The following is a 14,339-nucleotide window of genomic DNA, read 5'->3' as shown; positions in this document are numbered from 1 at the left end:
ATATTGAGACACATCAAGATTAACGGTTTATTAAATAACGTAAATCTTGATGAGTCTTAATAACATATCAAATGATTTTCAAAAAATTTTAAAAAATTTATGGATGATCTATACGATATAAATTTTCAATCCAACAGTGAATTTTGTAAAATTCATATTCGGTAGATCAATTGTCCATGGTGGACCACTTGTGAAGGTGGTCTACCGTAGCATTAACCTCAATATAGCACAAAAAATATGATATCTTCACAAAAAAGGTTTTTCACAAAAGATCCGACCAAAATCTCACACGAATGAGTATACTCATTGACGATTAGAATGGATTCTCTCATTTTTTTTCTTATGTGTATCAATTGTTCAATTATCACCATTAAATTTACCCTTTTACTTTTTTCTTTCTCTTTCTTCTTGCAAAAATAATACACTAAATTATAAATTGTTTTACAAATATTCATTTTTTTTTCCTTTCTTATTTATTCAATTGTTTCATTTTTTTTTTCCTATATAAAATTAATTACATTTCTTAATTTACTTAAATTTGAATAATAATTTATGTATAATTTTTTCACACTAAGCCAACCAATGGAGTTTAATATGCTATACAATATATACATAATTGATGGGTTATCACACGATAACATTTGTAATTTCTCTCTAACACCAAACTTCATTACAAAAAAAAAATAAATATCAATACCATCTAAAAAATATTGTTACACAAATTTCAAACCATGTCAATGGATACTTATCAACCTTAACATAGTCCAGGTAAATTATCCCAAGTGTAGCAATCATTATTTTCATTATTATGATCTGTTGTGTTTGTGAGAGGAAACAATGAAGCTATAGGTTTAATATCGAGTCCAAAATTTTCATCTGCCAAATTCACACCACTAGAAGATTGAACAATATTAGAGACTTGATCTGATCCATTCTTAATATTAGTATTATTATTCCAATCTTGGTTTTGCATTGTGGAAGAAGGCATCACACTTAACATTGTTGACATGTCATCGTTCATGAATTTGGTTAGGTCCTGTGCTTCTTCTTTTGGTTTTTGTTCTGCATATAAATCGATCAAAAATTAAATCAGCGATACATAAATACGAATCATAATAATTTGAAAAAATTAAAATAAACAATTTTTTTTACAAACAAAATTTTATTAAATAGAGTACAAGGTGTACTCTAATAAAAAAAACAACCAAAAAATATGCAAAATAAATTATCTATGAACAAATTAATATATTATAAAGTAAATATTAATAACCTGAATTAGAAGACCAATAAAGAGTGCTAAGTGGGAAATCATCATAACTTTGACATCCATTATACATATCATTTCCTTCATTTAAGCTCAAGTAATTTCTTTTCTTTGAATTTTGTTCACATGCCAATGTTTGTGCATCCATTAAAAGATCTCCCATCAAGACACTACTATTGTTTTGTAAAGAATTAGGATCATTATTGAACTCAACATTATTAGTTTTAATATCTTGTTCTGAAGATAGTCTTGAATATTGGTTTGAAGGTAACTCCAACTTTGTTGAGAAAGGCGAAGACGAAGAAGAAACTCCTCGATCGGATTCCAACAAAGGAGTATGAAAGTATTGAGGGAAACTCGCGTTGTAATGAATTGGGAACCTAAAACTACTATCATGGTGTGAGGATAAAGAAGGATCATGGAGTGAGGAGGAACAATTTTGTGTAATGGAATTAGGGACTTGAAGGCTGAAGTTTGGACTCGAACGAAATCGTTTGAGGCGAAGAGGGGCTGATAAGAGTGGCGCGGGTCTTTGGAAAGTGAAAGACAGTGGTGAAGAAGATGACAATGGTGTAGGTGAAGTGTCTAAGAAAGTGTGAGGAGAATAAGATTGTTGTTGATGTTGTTGTCTATGTTGGAGTGGTGAAGAGAGAGGAGAATGATGATGGGTTGATGTTGGAGATAAAGGAAGGTGGTGATGGTGTTGTTGTTGATATTGGTGTTGGTTTTGATTGAAAAACTCAAATTTTGTTGTAATGTTGTGAGGGTTTGATCCATTTGGAGTGACACATGGTGAAGCTGGTGTTGTTGGCGTGGTTGGCGTGTTGACATGATTATGTTCGTCTGAATATAGTGGAAGACCTTGTCTTTGACGACGTTTGATCCTTGTATTCCAATAATTTTTTATTTCGTTGTCTGTTCTTCCAGGTAACTACACAACAAAACAATGTTTGAGAGCTCGAAATTTAAACTAGTTATTAGTTATATTAGTAAAAATGTATTAATTAGTCCATATGAAGAATATGATCAAAATGCACATTTTTAAGGAGAACATGCATACATACCAAAGCAGCCATTCTTGCCCATTTGTTCCCAAATTGAGCATGTAGTTCAACAATGAGTTTCTCTTCATCGGGAGAAAATGCACCTTTTTTTAAATTGGGCCTTAAATGATTAGCCCATCTAAGCCTACAACTCTTTCCACAACGATTTAAACCTGTATTCCTTTTAACAGCATTCCAATTTCCTTCACCATGTTTTGTCACATAATCTATCAAAATTGCATCCTCAGCTGTTGTCCAAGGACCCTTTTTTAAACTCACCTCATCACCACCACCTCCGCTACCACAACCACCCGCACCCTCTCCGCCACCACCGCTACCTCTTTCCATAATACAGAACAACCCATTTTCATCATTCGCTCCATCACCAATATTGTTCATGTGTTCCATCTTTCCAAAAAAAAAAATGTGACACACTAGTTCAACTTCTACCCCCTCTTGTTAATTAATTGCATACACGAAGTTTCAACTCTTCTATGTATTTTGGTTCAAGGTAAAAAAATTCTTCTATGTATTTTATTGATTCTCTTTTTTCATTCCATAATCCTCCAATGCATCTTCATTACAATTTTGATGTAGTCAAAGTAATAACTATATATTAATTAAAAACAAATTTATTATATTACAATCTTAAATTTTTTTTTCACTAAACAAAAATCACCAACAAATTTAAAATAGTTTAATTTCGTTGATGATTTCAAACTTGTTCTAAAGAGAAAAAGAGATAGAGTAGGAACTAGGAAGTTATTACGGTAGCGGCCGTGGCGGTAGAGGGTGGTTAAAAAATCAAAGAAAAAGGGTTGTGGAGATATGAGTTTGGGAGGTGGCAATAAAATCTAAAGTTGTTGTACTATGAACAAAAACAAAACAAATTATATGAAAAAAGTTGAAAAGAGAAGAAATTTAAGGTTGCTAGGATTACGCTTCCGTTTAGTGCTCGTAGCCAATGGTGGTAAATTTTACACGTTTTTCTTTGCTTCTAGTAGCTGGTTGTTATGTTTTGCATAGTCATTAACAACTAAGTTTTTGTGTTCACTATTTTTTGCTACTATATACAATGAGACAATTATTATTTAGAATGTAAAAAAAAAACAGAGTGTATAAGAATTGGATTTTTTGGGTAAGCTGAAAATAGCAAATCCATTACCCAATAATGATGGTATTTTATAAACTTTTTGAATTAATAATGCTCTTAATTTTATTTATGTACATGTGGATAAAATATGTGGCATGCATTTTGACTTCTTTGTTCACACCACAATATCAGCTGTTTTGCATGAGGTGGCATAATTTTAGGTTGGAAATTTGGGTTGGAATGATTTCTTTGTTCTTTTATAATTTGCCTTTTTTTAACCGATATATTGAGCATAAGGGTGTGTTTGTTTCAAGGTATGAAATTGCATTCCTTGGAATGATATTCCTAGGAATATTATTTCCAGGAATAACATTCCTACTCATGTGTTTGGTTAAAATTTAGATTTTCTGGGAATGTTTTTAAAATTTATATAAAATAAAAAATTCAAAAAAATAAAAATGCAAATAAATGTGAGTGGTAGTGGGAAGTTATGAGAAATTATAGGAAGTTGAGTTTTATTCCCATGGGAATGTTATATTCCCACCCGATTACCATGGGAATAACAAGTGTAGAAGTTATGTGTAATTAACATTCCTGGGATTAAAAAATTTCTGGGAACAAATTTTCAAAACTTGAAACAAACATAGCAATGTTACATTCCAGATCTCATATTCCCAGGAATAACATTACAAATCTTGAAACAAACACACCCTAAGTGGTTAAAGAGCTCTCCCTAAGATGAATTATTTGAAAGGATCTGAATTCAATTCTTGATAGGAACAATTTTCGACAGTGGCGGATCCAGAATTTTTTGTTGGTGGGGGCTAAAAAATATTGCAACAAATAAAAATATTTTTTTTATGATGTTTGACTTTTGTTACCACGTTATAGATACAAAATTTCTACTATGATTTAATGAAGATTAATCTTCGTCGGAAAACTTCTTAAATACAAAATGTCATTTCTCCTCTTCCATCTAAATTTTCTCCATGTGCAAGAGTTGGATGTTGAACCTCAAATAGATTACTTAAGTGGTTTAAATCTCTTACAATTTGTACCAATTTATTGGTGGTAGACAATACTTGAATTAATTTGCTAACAATTAAATAAATATCTAATATAATTTTTTTATATAACACCAAGAAAATTATTCTAAAAATTTGCAATTGTTGACAAGAAATAGAAGATAAAAGTAAAAAATTTAACATTTAAATAATGGTTGAGAGATAATGCAGACAAAAATTAATTAATGTTGGGTTAAGAAAATGATTTGTGTTGCTCAATTGATAGGTGAGACTGGATAAGAATTAAGAACATTTGTGTAAAAGTTTTGATTGAAGAGTGGAGAACCTATGAAAAATAATTAGGAAAAGAAATGAAGGTAATGAAAAGTTGGATAGTGAACTTGTAATAAATATATAAATGCTAGTTAGTGAGATAATCAATTTTATGGGGCTTAAAATAATTATTGTAGTATTTTATTATGAGGGCTTAAATTAAATATTGTAGTATTTTATTTACAACAAAATTTATATAAGAGTATTACCATAAAAGTTTGTTTCCTTGTGGGGGCTTGAGCCCCCAATCCTATACACCTACATCCGTCCCTGATTCTCGGCCAAACTTTACTTATCTTGAGTTGAACTCTAGATTATCATGCACTTTTCTCTAGGAACTAGAGGGTTATAAAAATTATCTTTATTTATTTTTATCCAAAGACAACCAACAATATTACCAACAATATGAATTGACTTAAGTGGTGTGGATTTTGAATTCTTCAATCCCTTACAATTAAGGTAGTGAAAACCGAACCGGACCAGCAGGTCCAACGCGTCGAACCGTGAACCGGGCCTGTATCCAGTCTGAGTTGGCCCTTAAAGCGTTGCGCATGCGAACTGGACCAAAAATAGGAAAACCGGCATAGAACAGTAAATAAATTTGCTTTTTAGGCCCCCTTAGTTGCTTTCACACGCCCCAAAAATTCCAAAATACCCTCAATTTTGGGCCAGGATGCTTTGGGTTTTATATTACGAAATGGAAATAATTTCGTTTCTTATGATACGAACTGGTGTTTGCGTATGCTTGGTTTCTTAGGATACCTTGGCTTTATCTTTTCATGATGTATCACTTGATCGGCTTCCTCTTCACCTTTTCTTGGTTGATCAGTACTTGAAACATTATTGTTGTGGCTTATTGAATTGTAGAGGAAGATTGAAGAGGAAGAAAAGTGTGTTCTTGTATCATCTTTCATCACACATATATCAGAACGGTAACCACACTTCTATCACAACTAATTATAAGCCCCAAAAGAACACTGTTTCATTTCGTACAATACGAAACGCTTACGTTCGCTGTATACGTTATGAAAACACGTCTTTTCATTTCGTAGAAAACGAAATCCCTCATTATGCGTCAATTGGTTTTATACGTTACAAACCGTGAAGAACAACTATTGTAGTCTATTTCGTTGTCGCAAACTATTTAGGGTTTTGATTGAAATTAATTTGGGGATTTAGGGTTTTTGGGGAATGAATTCGTGATTCTGAAATTGCTCTACAACAGAAAAAGATGAATATTTATGAATATAAGAATAGTTGGAATGTAACAAAATAAAGAAAGAGTAGAAAACATGTAGTGGAAACATGAACTCATATAAATATACATATCAATGAAGACTGAAACATGATTTTGCATAAATATACACCAACCAAACAAAATAAAGAATAAAACCGCATCAAGCGAACAAGACAAAACACACATTAAAGCATAAACAATTAAGTTTAGGAGATAATAAAAAACTACCGAAACTGCTCTAGTGGTTATCAAATTGCAGTTTGCGGTTTATATTATAAACCTTATATGGACCTATTTTTACGCAAGGATTACATGTGAATAGCAAGTTCGGTAGCTGCGACACGAAATAGACTTGATTCGTAACTTAGTCTCCGAACATGCCTTTCTTCTGTGCACGTGTTGTCTGTTATGTGATTTCGGTACTTATAATACGAACCTATATAATTTCGTATTATAATATCCAAATTTGTTTCAAGGGCAAATTGGTCAAGACGGGGGGACTGAGAGTAATATTGGGGGACCTAAAAAGTAATTTTCAACAGTAAAAACTAGGAAAAATAGCAGTCCGAACGGTTTGGCTCGAGTCCATTCCATTTCATCGTATTCGTGAAAATTTGTGAGGAAGTCATTCGCTACGTATAGCATAGCTCTTCAATTTGAAAGGGAGATTGAACGTTTTCAGTGTGATAGAAATTTTGTGAAAATAATAGAATTACTTTAAAATTTTCTTGCCCTTCCACATCTCGTGTCTATATATTTTAAAGTTAGTATAATTTTTTTAAGATTTTCTGTATATTCACTTATAACATTATTTTGAGTAGTTATATTGATATTGTTTTTTTTTTTTGACGAATAGTTATATTGATATTGTTGTTGGAACTCTAACCTTTTTCTTATCGCTATTTTGTAATCTCTATTGTTATCGGGGTTCTCATAGTATCCTATATATGCAAATAAATAGGATCCGAACACAATTAAGAATTGTTTCTTAATTAAATTGATGAATTTTTATTAGTAAATTAAATTGTCCCAAGTGTAGTAATCATTATTTTCATTATTTTGATCTGTTGTGTTTGTGAGAGGAAACAATGAAGCTATAGGCTTAATATCAAGTACAACATTTTCATCTGCCATACTCAAACCACTAGAAGATTGAACATTAGAGATTTGATCTGATCCATTGTTATTCCAATCTTGATTTTGTATTGTGGAAGAAGGCATCACACTTAGCATTGTTGACATGTCATCATTCAAGAATTTAGTTAGGTCTGGTGCTTCTTCTCCTAGTTTTTGTCCTGCATACAAATCGATCAAATATTAAATCAGCGATACATAGATACAAATAATAATGAAAAAAAAAAGAGTGACAACATTGTGGCATTGTTGGGCATTAGACACTCTTTAATTTAGAGTGTCAAATTTGTATATTTGAAAAATAAATATAATAATAATAATAATAATAATAATAACAAGGGATAATATGTGTTTATCCCCCTCCGATGTGGGTGAGTTTTGGTTTATTCCATGTATTTTTTTTTTGTTTATCCCCCTGAAATGTGAAGATTCTCTTGTTTACTTCCTCATGAAATATGTTGACTTAAAATTTCACATAAATGATGACGTGACATGACCAGTGTGGAGGGTAAACCAAAATTCGCAAACATTATAAGAGGCAAAAAAGACAGAATCGTAAGTTAACATATTCCATGAAGGGGTAAATGAGAAAATCTTTACATTACACGCGGTAACTAAAAAAAACATATTAAGGGAATAAACTAGAACTCACCCAAATTGCAAAGGATAAGTACCTATTAACCCTAATAATAATAATAATAATAATAATAATAAAAGATATTTTTTTCATGCCAACAAAAGAGAGCCAAATTTAATGTAACAATAAAACTGAGATGAAAATAAAAAATATTAATTTTTTATTTACAAACAAAATTTTATTAAATAGAGTATAAAATGTACTCTAACCCCAAAAACAAACAACCAAAAAATATCCAAAATAAATTATCTAGAATAAACCAATATTATAAAGATAATATTAGTAACCTGAATTAGAAGACCAATATACAGAGTTAAATGGAAATTCATCATAACTTTGACAACCATTAAACATATCATTTCCTTCATTTAAGCTCAAGTACTTTCTTTTCTTTGAATTTTGTCCACAAGCAATTGTTTGTGCATCCATTAAAAGATCTCCCATCAAGCCATTAGGATCATTATTGAACTCAATATTATTTGCCTTAATATCTTGTTCAGAGGATACTCTTGAATATTGGTTTGAAGGTAGCTCCAAATTTGTTGAGAAAGGCGAAGACGATGAAAAAGAGACTCCTCGGTCGGATTCCAACAAAGGAGTATTAAAGTATTGCGAGAAACTTGAGTTATAATGAATTGGGAACTTGAAATTACTATCATGATGAGAAGTTAAAGAAAGATCATGGTGTGGAGAGGTACAATTTTGTGTCATTGAATTAGGGACTTGAAGGCTGAAGTTTGGATTTGAGCGGTAGCGTTTGAAGCGAAACGGGGTTGATAAGAGTGGTGTGGGTCTTTGGAAAGTGAATGAGAGTGGTGAACAAGATGACAATGGTGTAGGTGAAGTGTCTAAGAAAGTGTGAGGAGAATAAGAATGTTGTTGTTGATGTTGTTGTCTATGTTGGAGTGGTGAAGAATGATGATGGTTTTGTTGATATTGGTGTTGGGTTTGATTGATAAACTCAAATTTTGCTGTAATGTTGTTAGAGTTTGATCCATTTGGAGTCACACATGGTGAAGGTGTTGTTGATGTTGTTGGTGTGTTGGTACGATCATGTTCGTCTGAATATAGAGGAAGACCTTGTCGTTGACGGCGTTTAATTCTTGTATTCCAGTAATTCTTGATTTCATTGTCCGTTCTTCCAGGTAACTACACCACAAAACACAACAAAAGAATGTTTGAGAGATTGAATATCAAATAATCTAAGAAATTTTATGAAGCTGGATTAGAGCTAATAATAACATACCAAAGTAGCCATTCTAGCCCATTTATTCCCAAATTGAGCATGAAGTTCAACAATGAGTTTCTCTTCATTAGGAGAAAATGCACCTTTTTTCAAATTGGGTTTTAAATGATTAGCCCATCTAAGCCTACAACTTTTCCCACAACGATTCAAACCTGTATTTTTTTGAACTGCATTCCAATTCCCTTCACCATGTTTTGTCACATAATCTATCAAAATTGCATCCTCAGCCGTTGTCCAAGGACCCTTTTTCAAACTCACCTCATCACCACCACCTCCACCACCACTACCTTCCCCGTCACCACTGCATCCTCTTTCCATCGTACCAAACAACCCATTTTGATCATTCACTCCATTACCAATATTGTTCATGTGTTCCATTTTTCTAAAAAAAGTTGACACACCCTCCCCCTCTTGTTAATTAATTAATTAATTACTTGAAGTTTCAACTTTTCATTGATTTTCAATTTTGATGCAGGCAAAATAATAACTATACATTAATTAAATTTGTTTTGACTAATTTGTTTTGATAAAAAATTAAACTTATTCTACCAATATAAACACTAAATTATTATATTACAAACAAAAATCACCAACAAAATTAAAACAAGTTTTAAATTTAAAACTTGTTTTAATTTTGTTGGTGATTTTTAACTTTTTTGTACAGAGAAAAAGACAAAAGAAACTATAAAGTTATTGCGGTAGCGGCCGTGAAGGTGGTTAAAAAAAAAAAAGAAATCAAAGATAAAGGGTGGTGGAGATATGGGTTTAGGAGGTGAATATAGAATCTAAAGTTGTATTATGAAAAACACATAATTGTAAAAAAAAATAAAAAAATGGAAAAGAGAAGCAATTTAAGAGGTTGCTAGGATTACGCTTCCGTGTAGTGCTCATAGCCAATGGTGGTAAATTTTATGGTAGCTATTGTTTTGTTATATTGCATATATACTCAATTTTGATGTTAATTATCTTTTGATATACTACATTGATTGGAATGAAAAATGTACAAGAATTTGGCTTTTGGTTAAGCTGAAAATAGCAAATGCATCACCCAAACAATAGGGGTGTTTATGAACCTTTTTGAAATATCAATGTAATTTATTTTACGTAATATGTGACATATATTTTTGACAATTACATATATATTTGATTTTGATTAATTTTTTTATGTAATACCTTTAACTATTTTTATCAAATCAACTATTAATGTTACATTAAACTTTGAAAAGATGCAACAGTTAAAAAGAAATCAATAGAGTAGCTTTATTATATGCCCACTATAACCCGATTTATAAGGCAGTTTGACACTTTTTACGCATATTATAAAAAATATCTAATGTGTATAATTTATGAGTTTAATGAAGATGTATTGATGTTTGACACGATCATCCAATAAAAAGTTATAAATTTGTTATATCATATCAAGAAAGTGTGTTGAAACGGGTGACGTGACAAAAAACATGCATGATTGTTATTACTTGGTAATGTAAAATTATTTTACACGGTTGCCCGTGCATATCCTATTTTCTCATAATTTATTTTGACTATTAATAAATTATTCTTTTTTTTTTTTGGTATTAAATTATTCTTATGTTTAGCTAGATGAATTTAGTAATGATTTTTTATATTCGAAGAAAAATTGATAGTATTAATAAATAATATTTAATAAAACAAGGAGTACAACCATCACACTCTATAACACACTTTCAAACCTATATATGCTCTTTTTTAATAGTTGCCGTTAAAAAAAAAAAAAAAAAACTATGCTCTTTTTTAATAGTTAATATACTACCAAAAATGAATAAAAGTGCTAAGAAATTACACAAAAACAGTTTTATATATTTTCATGCTCTTAAAAGCCACATTCTCCTTCAAGCTAGTATAGTGCTACAAGTATTTTTCCTCGGCTTTTATCATCGAATAACTACAAAAACTAATTCCTTTCGAATAACCGTCAAAATATTGATAAAGAAATTGAAGGTACTAGTTATAAATTGACAATTCAAAGAGCTAGTAGTTGTTGTAAATTAATAGGGGATGTATATTTTGAAGGTCCATTATAAAGTTTATCCACAATTGTGCGACTTGCTGCCTCAGTAGGATGGAATTGATCCCAAAATATATGGTTTTGTCTATTGGCACAAACACCTGAAATTGGTGTACATAGAAATTGAGCATTCAACTCACCAAGTCCACAACAAGCATCTTTCACATCAGCAAATCCTGAAAAAAAATATTTAGAGTATGAGTTTGACTTTATAATTTAATAAATGAAATTTAAATCCCTTTAAAGATATTTAGAGTATGAGTAACAAAAATATTTAAAATATTTAAATACACTTTTAATCTCTCTATTTTACTTGAAACGGGATTTTAACCTCTGTATTTTAAAATTTGAGTTTTTGTTCCACCAATTTAAGATATTATTACAATATTAGTTCTAATTTAGATTTTTTATTCCAAAATTAGGTATTTTCTCTCCATATTTGAAAATGGGGCTAAGAATTTGGATTTGGTGACAAAAATTCGAATTTTTAAATGGGAGAGTAAAAATACATATTTAAACTAAATATTTATAAAATGGTCAATAATATCATTTTAATATTAATGTCAAAATAATAGTGTCATTTTAATTAATAATAATTTCTCCAACTCTATCTTTATATAAAAAGTAATGCAAAGAGACATGAGATTATGTGATCATGTTACCATAGGAAATTGGATTCTGAATGAGGTCTTGGAGTGCACCATAAGTATCAAAGTATGAGTAACTTAACTCCTTGTTCTCCAATTTCAATTCTTTCAACATTGATTGAAGGCCTTCATTATATTTAATTGACATTAAATTGGCTTCTAAAAAGCATTCTGTTTTGTTCTTGAGCCTCAATGCAGGAACACATCCAATTGTACTAACACCAATAATCTCAAATTTCCTTGCACCATTGTTGTATAGTCTCTGCCAAAAAGGTACAAATACAAAATTATTATTATTTTGAAAAATAAGAATAAGGCGAACTTACCATTTATTAAAATTAAAACAAAACTAATAGTCATTTTACAATCGTCTTCAATCGAGAGGATTTAAATTTCATCAATCACTTAAATTAAAATGCATGCAAATGAAATAATAACTTAAGATATGATTGTACCTGTAGTTGTATTTTTAGTGAGGAAACCATGGAATCTGCATATTGTTGAGGGGTATTTTTCTTTTGAAGATCCATTGAGTTATAGTAACCAAATATATCATTGCTTCCAATGACAATACCAAAGATGGATTTTGAGAGATGTTTCTGAAGTGTAGATGCTCCTACTTGTTGTGTCAATTGGTCATGCACTTGTGTATAGTAGTCCACTTGCTTTGTCAAAGATATTGCTTGCCTCTTCAATAAATAATACGTATACAGGACTTTAGGTCAGCGAGCGCAAATTATTTAAAAATGATAATAATACTAAGAACTTTTATAATTTGAATTTAAACGACAAACTAAGAACGTTAGCATTTGATCTTTTTGACCGATCAAAATTCAAATTTTTTCGTTTTTTAATGAAAAATCATGGTACAAAATTGGTTTTTGGACTACATTTTAATTGTACAAAACGTAAAAACATTATTGTAGAAGGAAAAGATAGAATTAGAAATGTTCTTACAAAACTTACATCATTGCCATTAAATATTCCAGCACCTCCAGAAGCAAAGTTAACACCCCCCAAGAATGATACATTCTTCTTGTTGTTGAACTTAGAGACTAGGGAGAGGTAAGGTGGTGACGTGGTAAGGCCTACTTTTTCAGCTGCCAAATCATAACCATTCATTTGAGGCAAATATTAGCTAAACACAATTTGTATTACTATTATCAATTATCAATATCCATACCCCAACAAAATATCAATAAGTGAATATATATAGCATTAAAATTTGGTCCTTTATAGTACATATTTGCCCACATTCTCTTGTCTTCCAATTTAAAAATTAGGAAAATTGTGTCAAATATTTTCTTTCCTACCGTTTCATAACCAATATGTTTTATGTTGATGTATATGAAGCATAGATTGAACATGATACGACACTGACATCGCTATTGTGAAAAGATAAGACACCGACGCATACATATTTATATTATAACTAATTAAATGCGAACACTATTTATAAAATATCTAATTTGAGAATAAAAATTTACCCACATGCATCCAAATATTTGAGCATTTTGTTTCATTAATAAAATAAATTCTAAAACAAGATATGCTAGTCTTGGACATCCATTTATCTATTTCCTATCGAAAAATTGAAAATACTGTAATTAAATTTAAGATCCTTAACCCTCTCATTAACCATAATCCTTAAACCGTATAAGATAAAGATATTTGTATGTGAAAAGAGGTGCATATGCAATACTTTTTTCAAATACCTAATTTAAATACTATTATATCACTTAAAAAGTTCTAATATTTTTAGAGGTGTCCATTATTAACCTAGACGAGTCTAAAACGAAGAAATATAACATTTTTTTACGAGTTATACAATACGCGCGTATATATAATCGTACGGATATCTTATGAGTATCAGATATCAACACATGTCCGACATTAGAGACGTCTAATCCAAAAGGAGTTTGTGCTACATTTAAAGTGTTGTTATGTTCATTGAGAATAACTTACCAATCAAATCAGCAGCATTTTTGCCATTGCTAAACCTCCCAGTTGGTTTTTTAGTTGGAAAATCAATGCCATAGTGAGGAAGAGTTGCCTTTACAAGAGAAAGACTCAAATAATTATTATTACCAACATCAACAAGTGAGTCTCCAAACACATAAATAGCTGGAGTCTTTTGAGCTTCTAAGAATCCTCCTAAGTTAAAGATGAAGAAAGATATAATTAATAGAATTGAACTCTTCATCATAACTATGGAATCTATTTTGGAATTTCTTTTCTCTTTGTAATGTTTGAAGGTTGAGAAGACTTTGGTAACATATTTATAGGTGGAAAAAGTGGACAAGTGTAAAAATATATGTGTGGAAACAAGAATTTTGATTATTGCAGCGTTGTGTGTATGAGATATAGTGGAGCAAAGAGACTCTTAATTTAGATATTGCGATAAATCCATTATGGTTTGTAGTGTAATTATGTTTTCTTATAAAACGGTGGTGGGACAGATATAAATTGTGACACCAAGCATTTAAATGCTTTAGTCTCTTTCAGCATAATTACAGTTTCGAGTTAAGTGCATAGGGTTCTAGAGAGTGATTGGGAGCAGCGGTCGAGTAGGGCACCAATCTTTCAGGGGTACCAAAATTATTATTTTTTAACGTGTATATATATATGATAAAAAATAAATTATAATTAATATATTA

The 14,339-nt window shown here is 30.6% G+C and overlaps 3 protein-coding genes across 4 annotated transcripts; all 3 read right to left on the bottom strand.

Moving 5' to 3' along the window:
- Nucleotides 1-754: 754 nt before the first annotated feature.
- Nucleotides 755-2,715, bottom strand: LOC123916831 (transcription factor MYB101-like). The gene is made up of 3 exons (XM_045968393.1): nucleotides 2,329-2,715; nucleotides 1,271-2,195; nucleotides 755-1,062 (listed from the first exon to the last, which is right to left on the bottom strand). Exons 1-3 carry the CDS (start codon nucleotides 2,713-2,715, stop codon nucleotides 755-757), a joined length of 1,620 nt encoding a protein of 539 aa, XP_045824349.1.
- Nucleotides 2,716-7,901: 5,186 nt separating this feature from the next.
- Nucleotides 7,902-9,506, bottom strand: LOC123916855 (transcription factor MYB97-like). The gene is made up of 2 exons (XM_045968421.1): nucleotides 8,992-9,506; nucleotides 7,902-8,894 (listed from the first exon to the last, which is right to left on the bottom strand). Exons 1-2 carry the CDS (start codon nucleotides 9,367-9,369, stop codon nucleotides 8,025-8,027), a joined length of 1,248 nt encoding a protein of 415 aa, XP_045824377.1. The 5' UTR covers nucleotides 9,370-9,506; the 3' UTR covers nucleotides 7,902-8,024.
- Nucleotides 9,507-10,755: 1,249 nt separating this feature from the next.
- On the bottom strand, nucleotides 10,756-14,119 carry LOC123919012 (GDSL esterase/lipase At5g55050-like). Of its 2 annotated transcripts, XR_006813005.1 has the most exons (6): nucleotides 13,648-13,994; nucleotides 12,649-12,782; nucleotides 12,138-12,371; nucleotides 11,698-11,944; nucleotides 10,929-11,211; nucleotides 10,756-10,895 (listed from the first exon to the last, which is right to left on the bottom strand). XR_006813005.1 is itself a non-coding variant. In XM_045971235.1 (5 exons), the coding sequence occupies exons 1-5, from the start codon at nucleotides 13,886-13,888 to the stop codon at nucleotides 10,991-10,993; spliced, it is 1,077 nt and encodes a 358-aa protein (XP_045827191.1). In that variant the 5' UTR covers nucleotides 13,889-14,119; the 3' UTR covers nucleotides 10,756-10,990. The 2 variants fall into 2 exon arrangements, 1 of the variants encoding a protein (XP_045827191.1); XM_045971235.1 differs by having other exon boundaries at nucleotides 10,756-11,211; nucleotides 13,648-14,119.
- Between the last annotated feature and the right edge of the window lie 220 nt (nucleotides 14,120-14,339).

The sequence above is a fragment of the Trifolium pratense genome, linkage group LG3 (genome assembly GCF_020283565.1).
Source record: "Trifolium pratense cultivar HEN17-A07 linkage group LG3, ARS_RC_1.1, whole genome shotgun sequence".
Lineage (NCBI taxonomy): Eukaryota > Viridiplantae > Streptophyta > Magnoliopsida > Fabales > Fabaceae > Trifolium > Trifolium pratense.
Note: the sequence above shows the minus strand (reverse complement) of the source record. Positions and strands in the feature narration are given on the sequence as shown.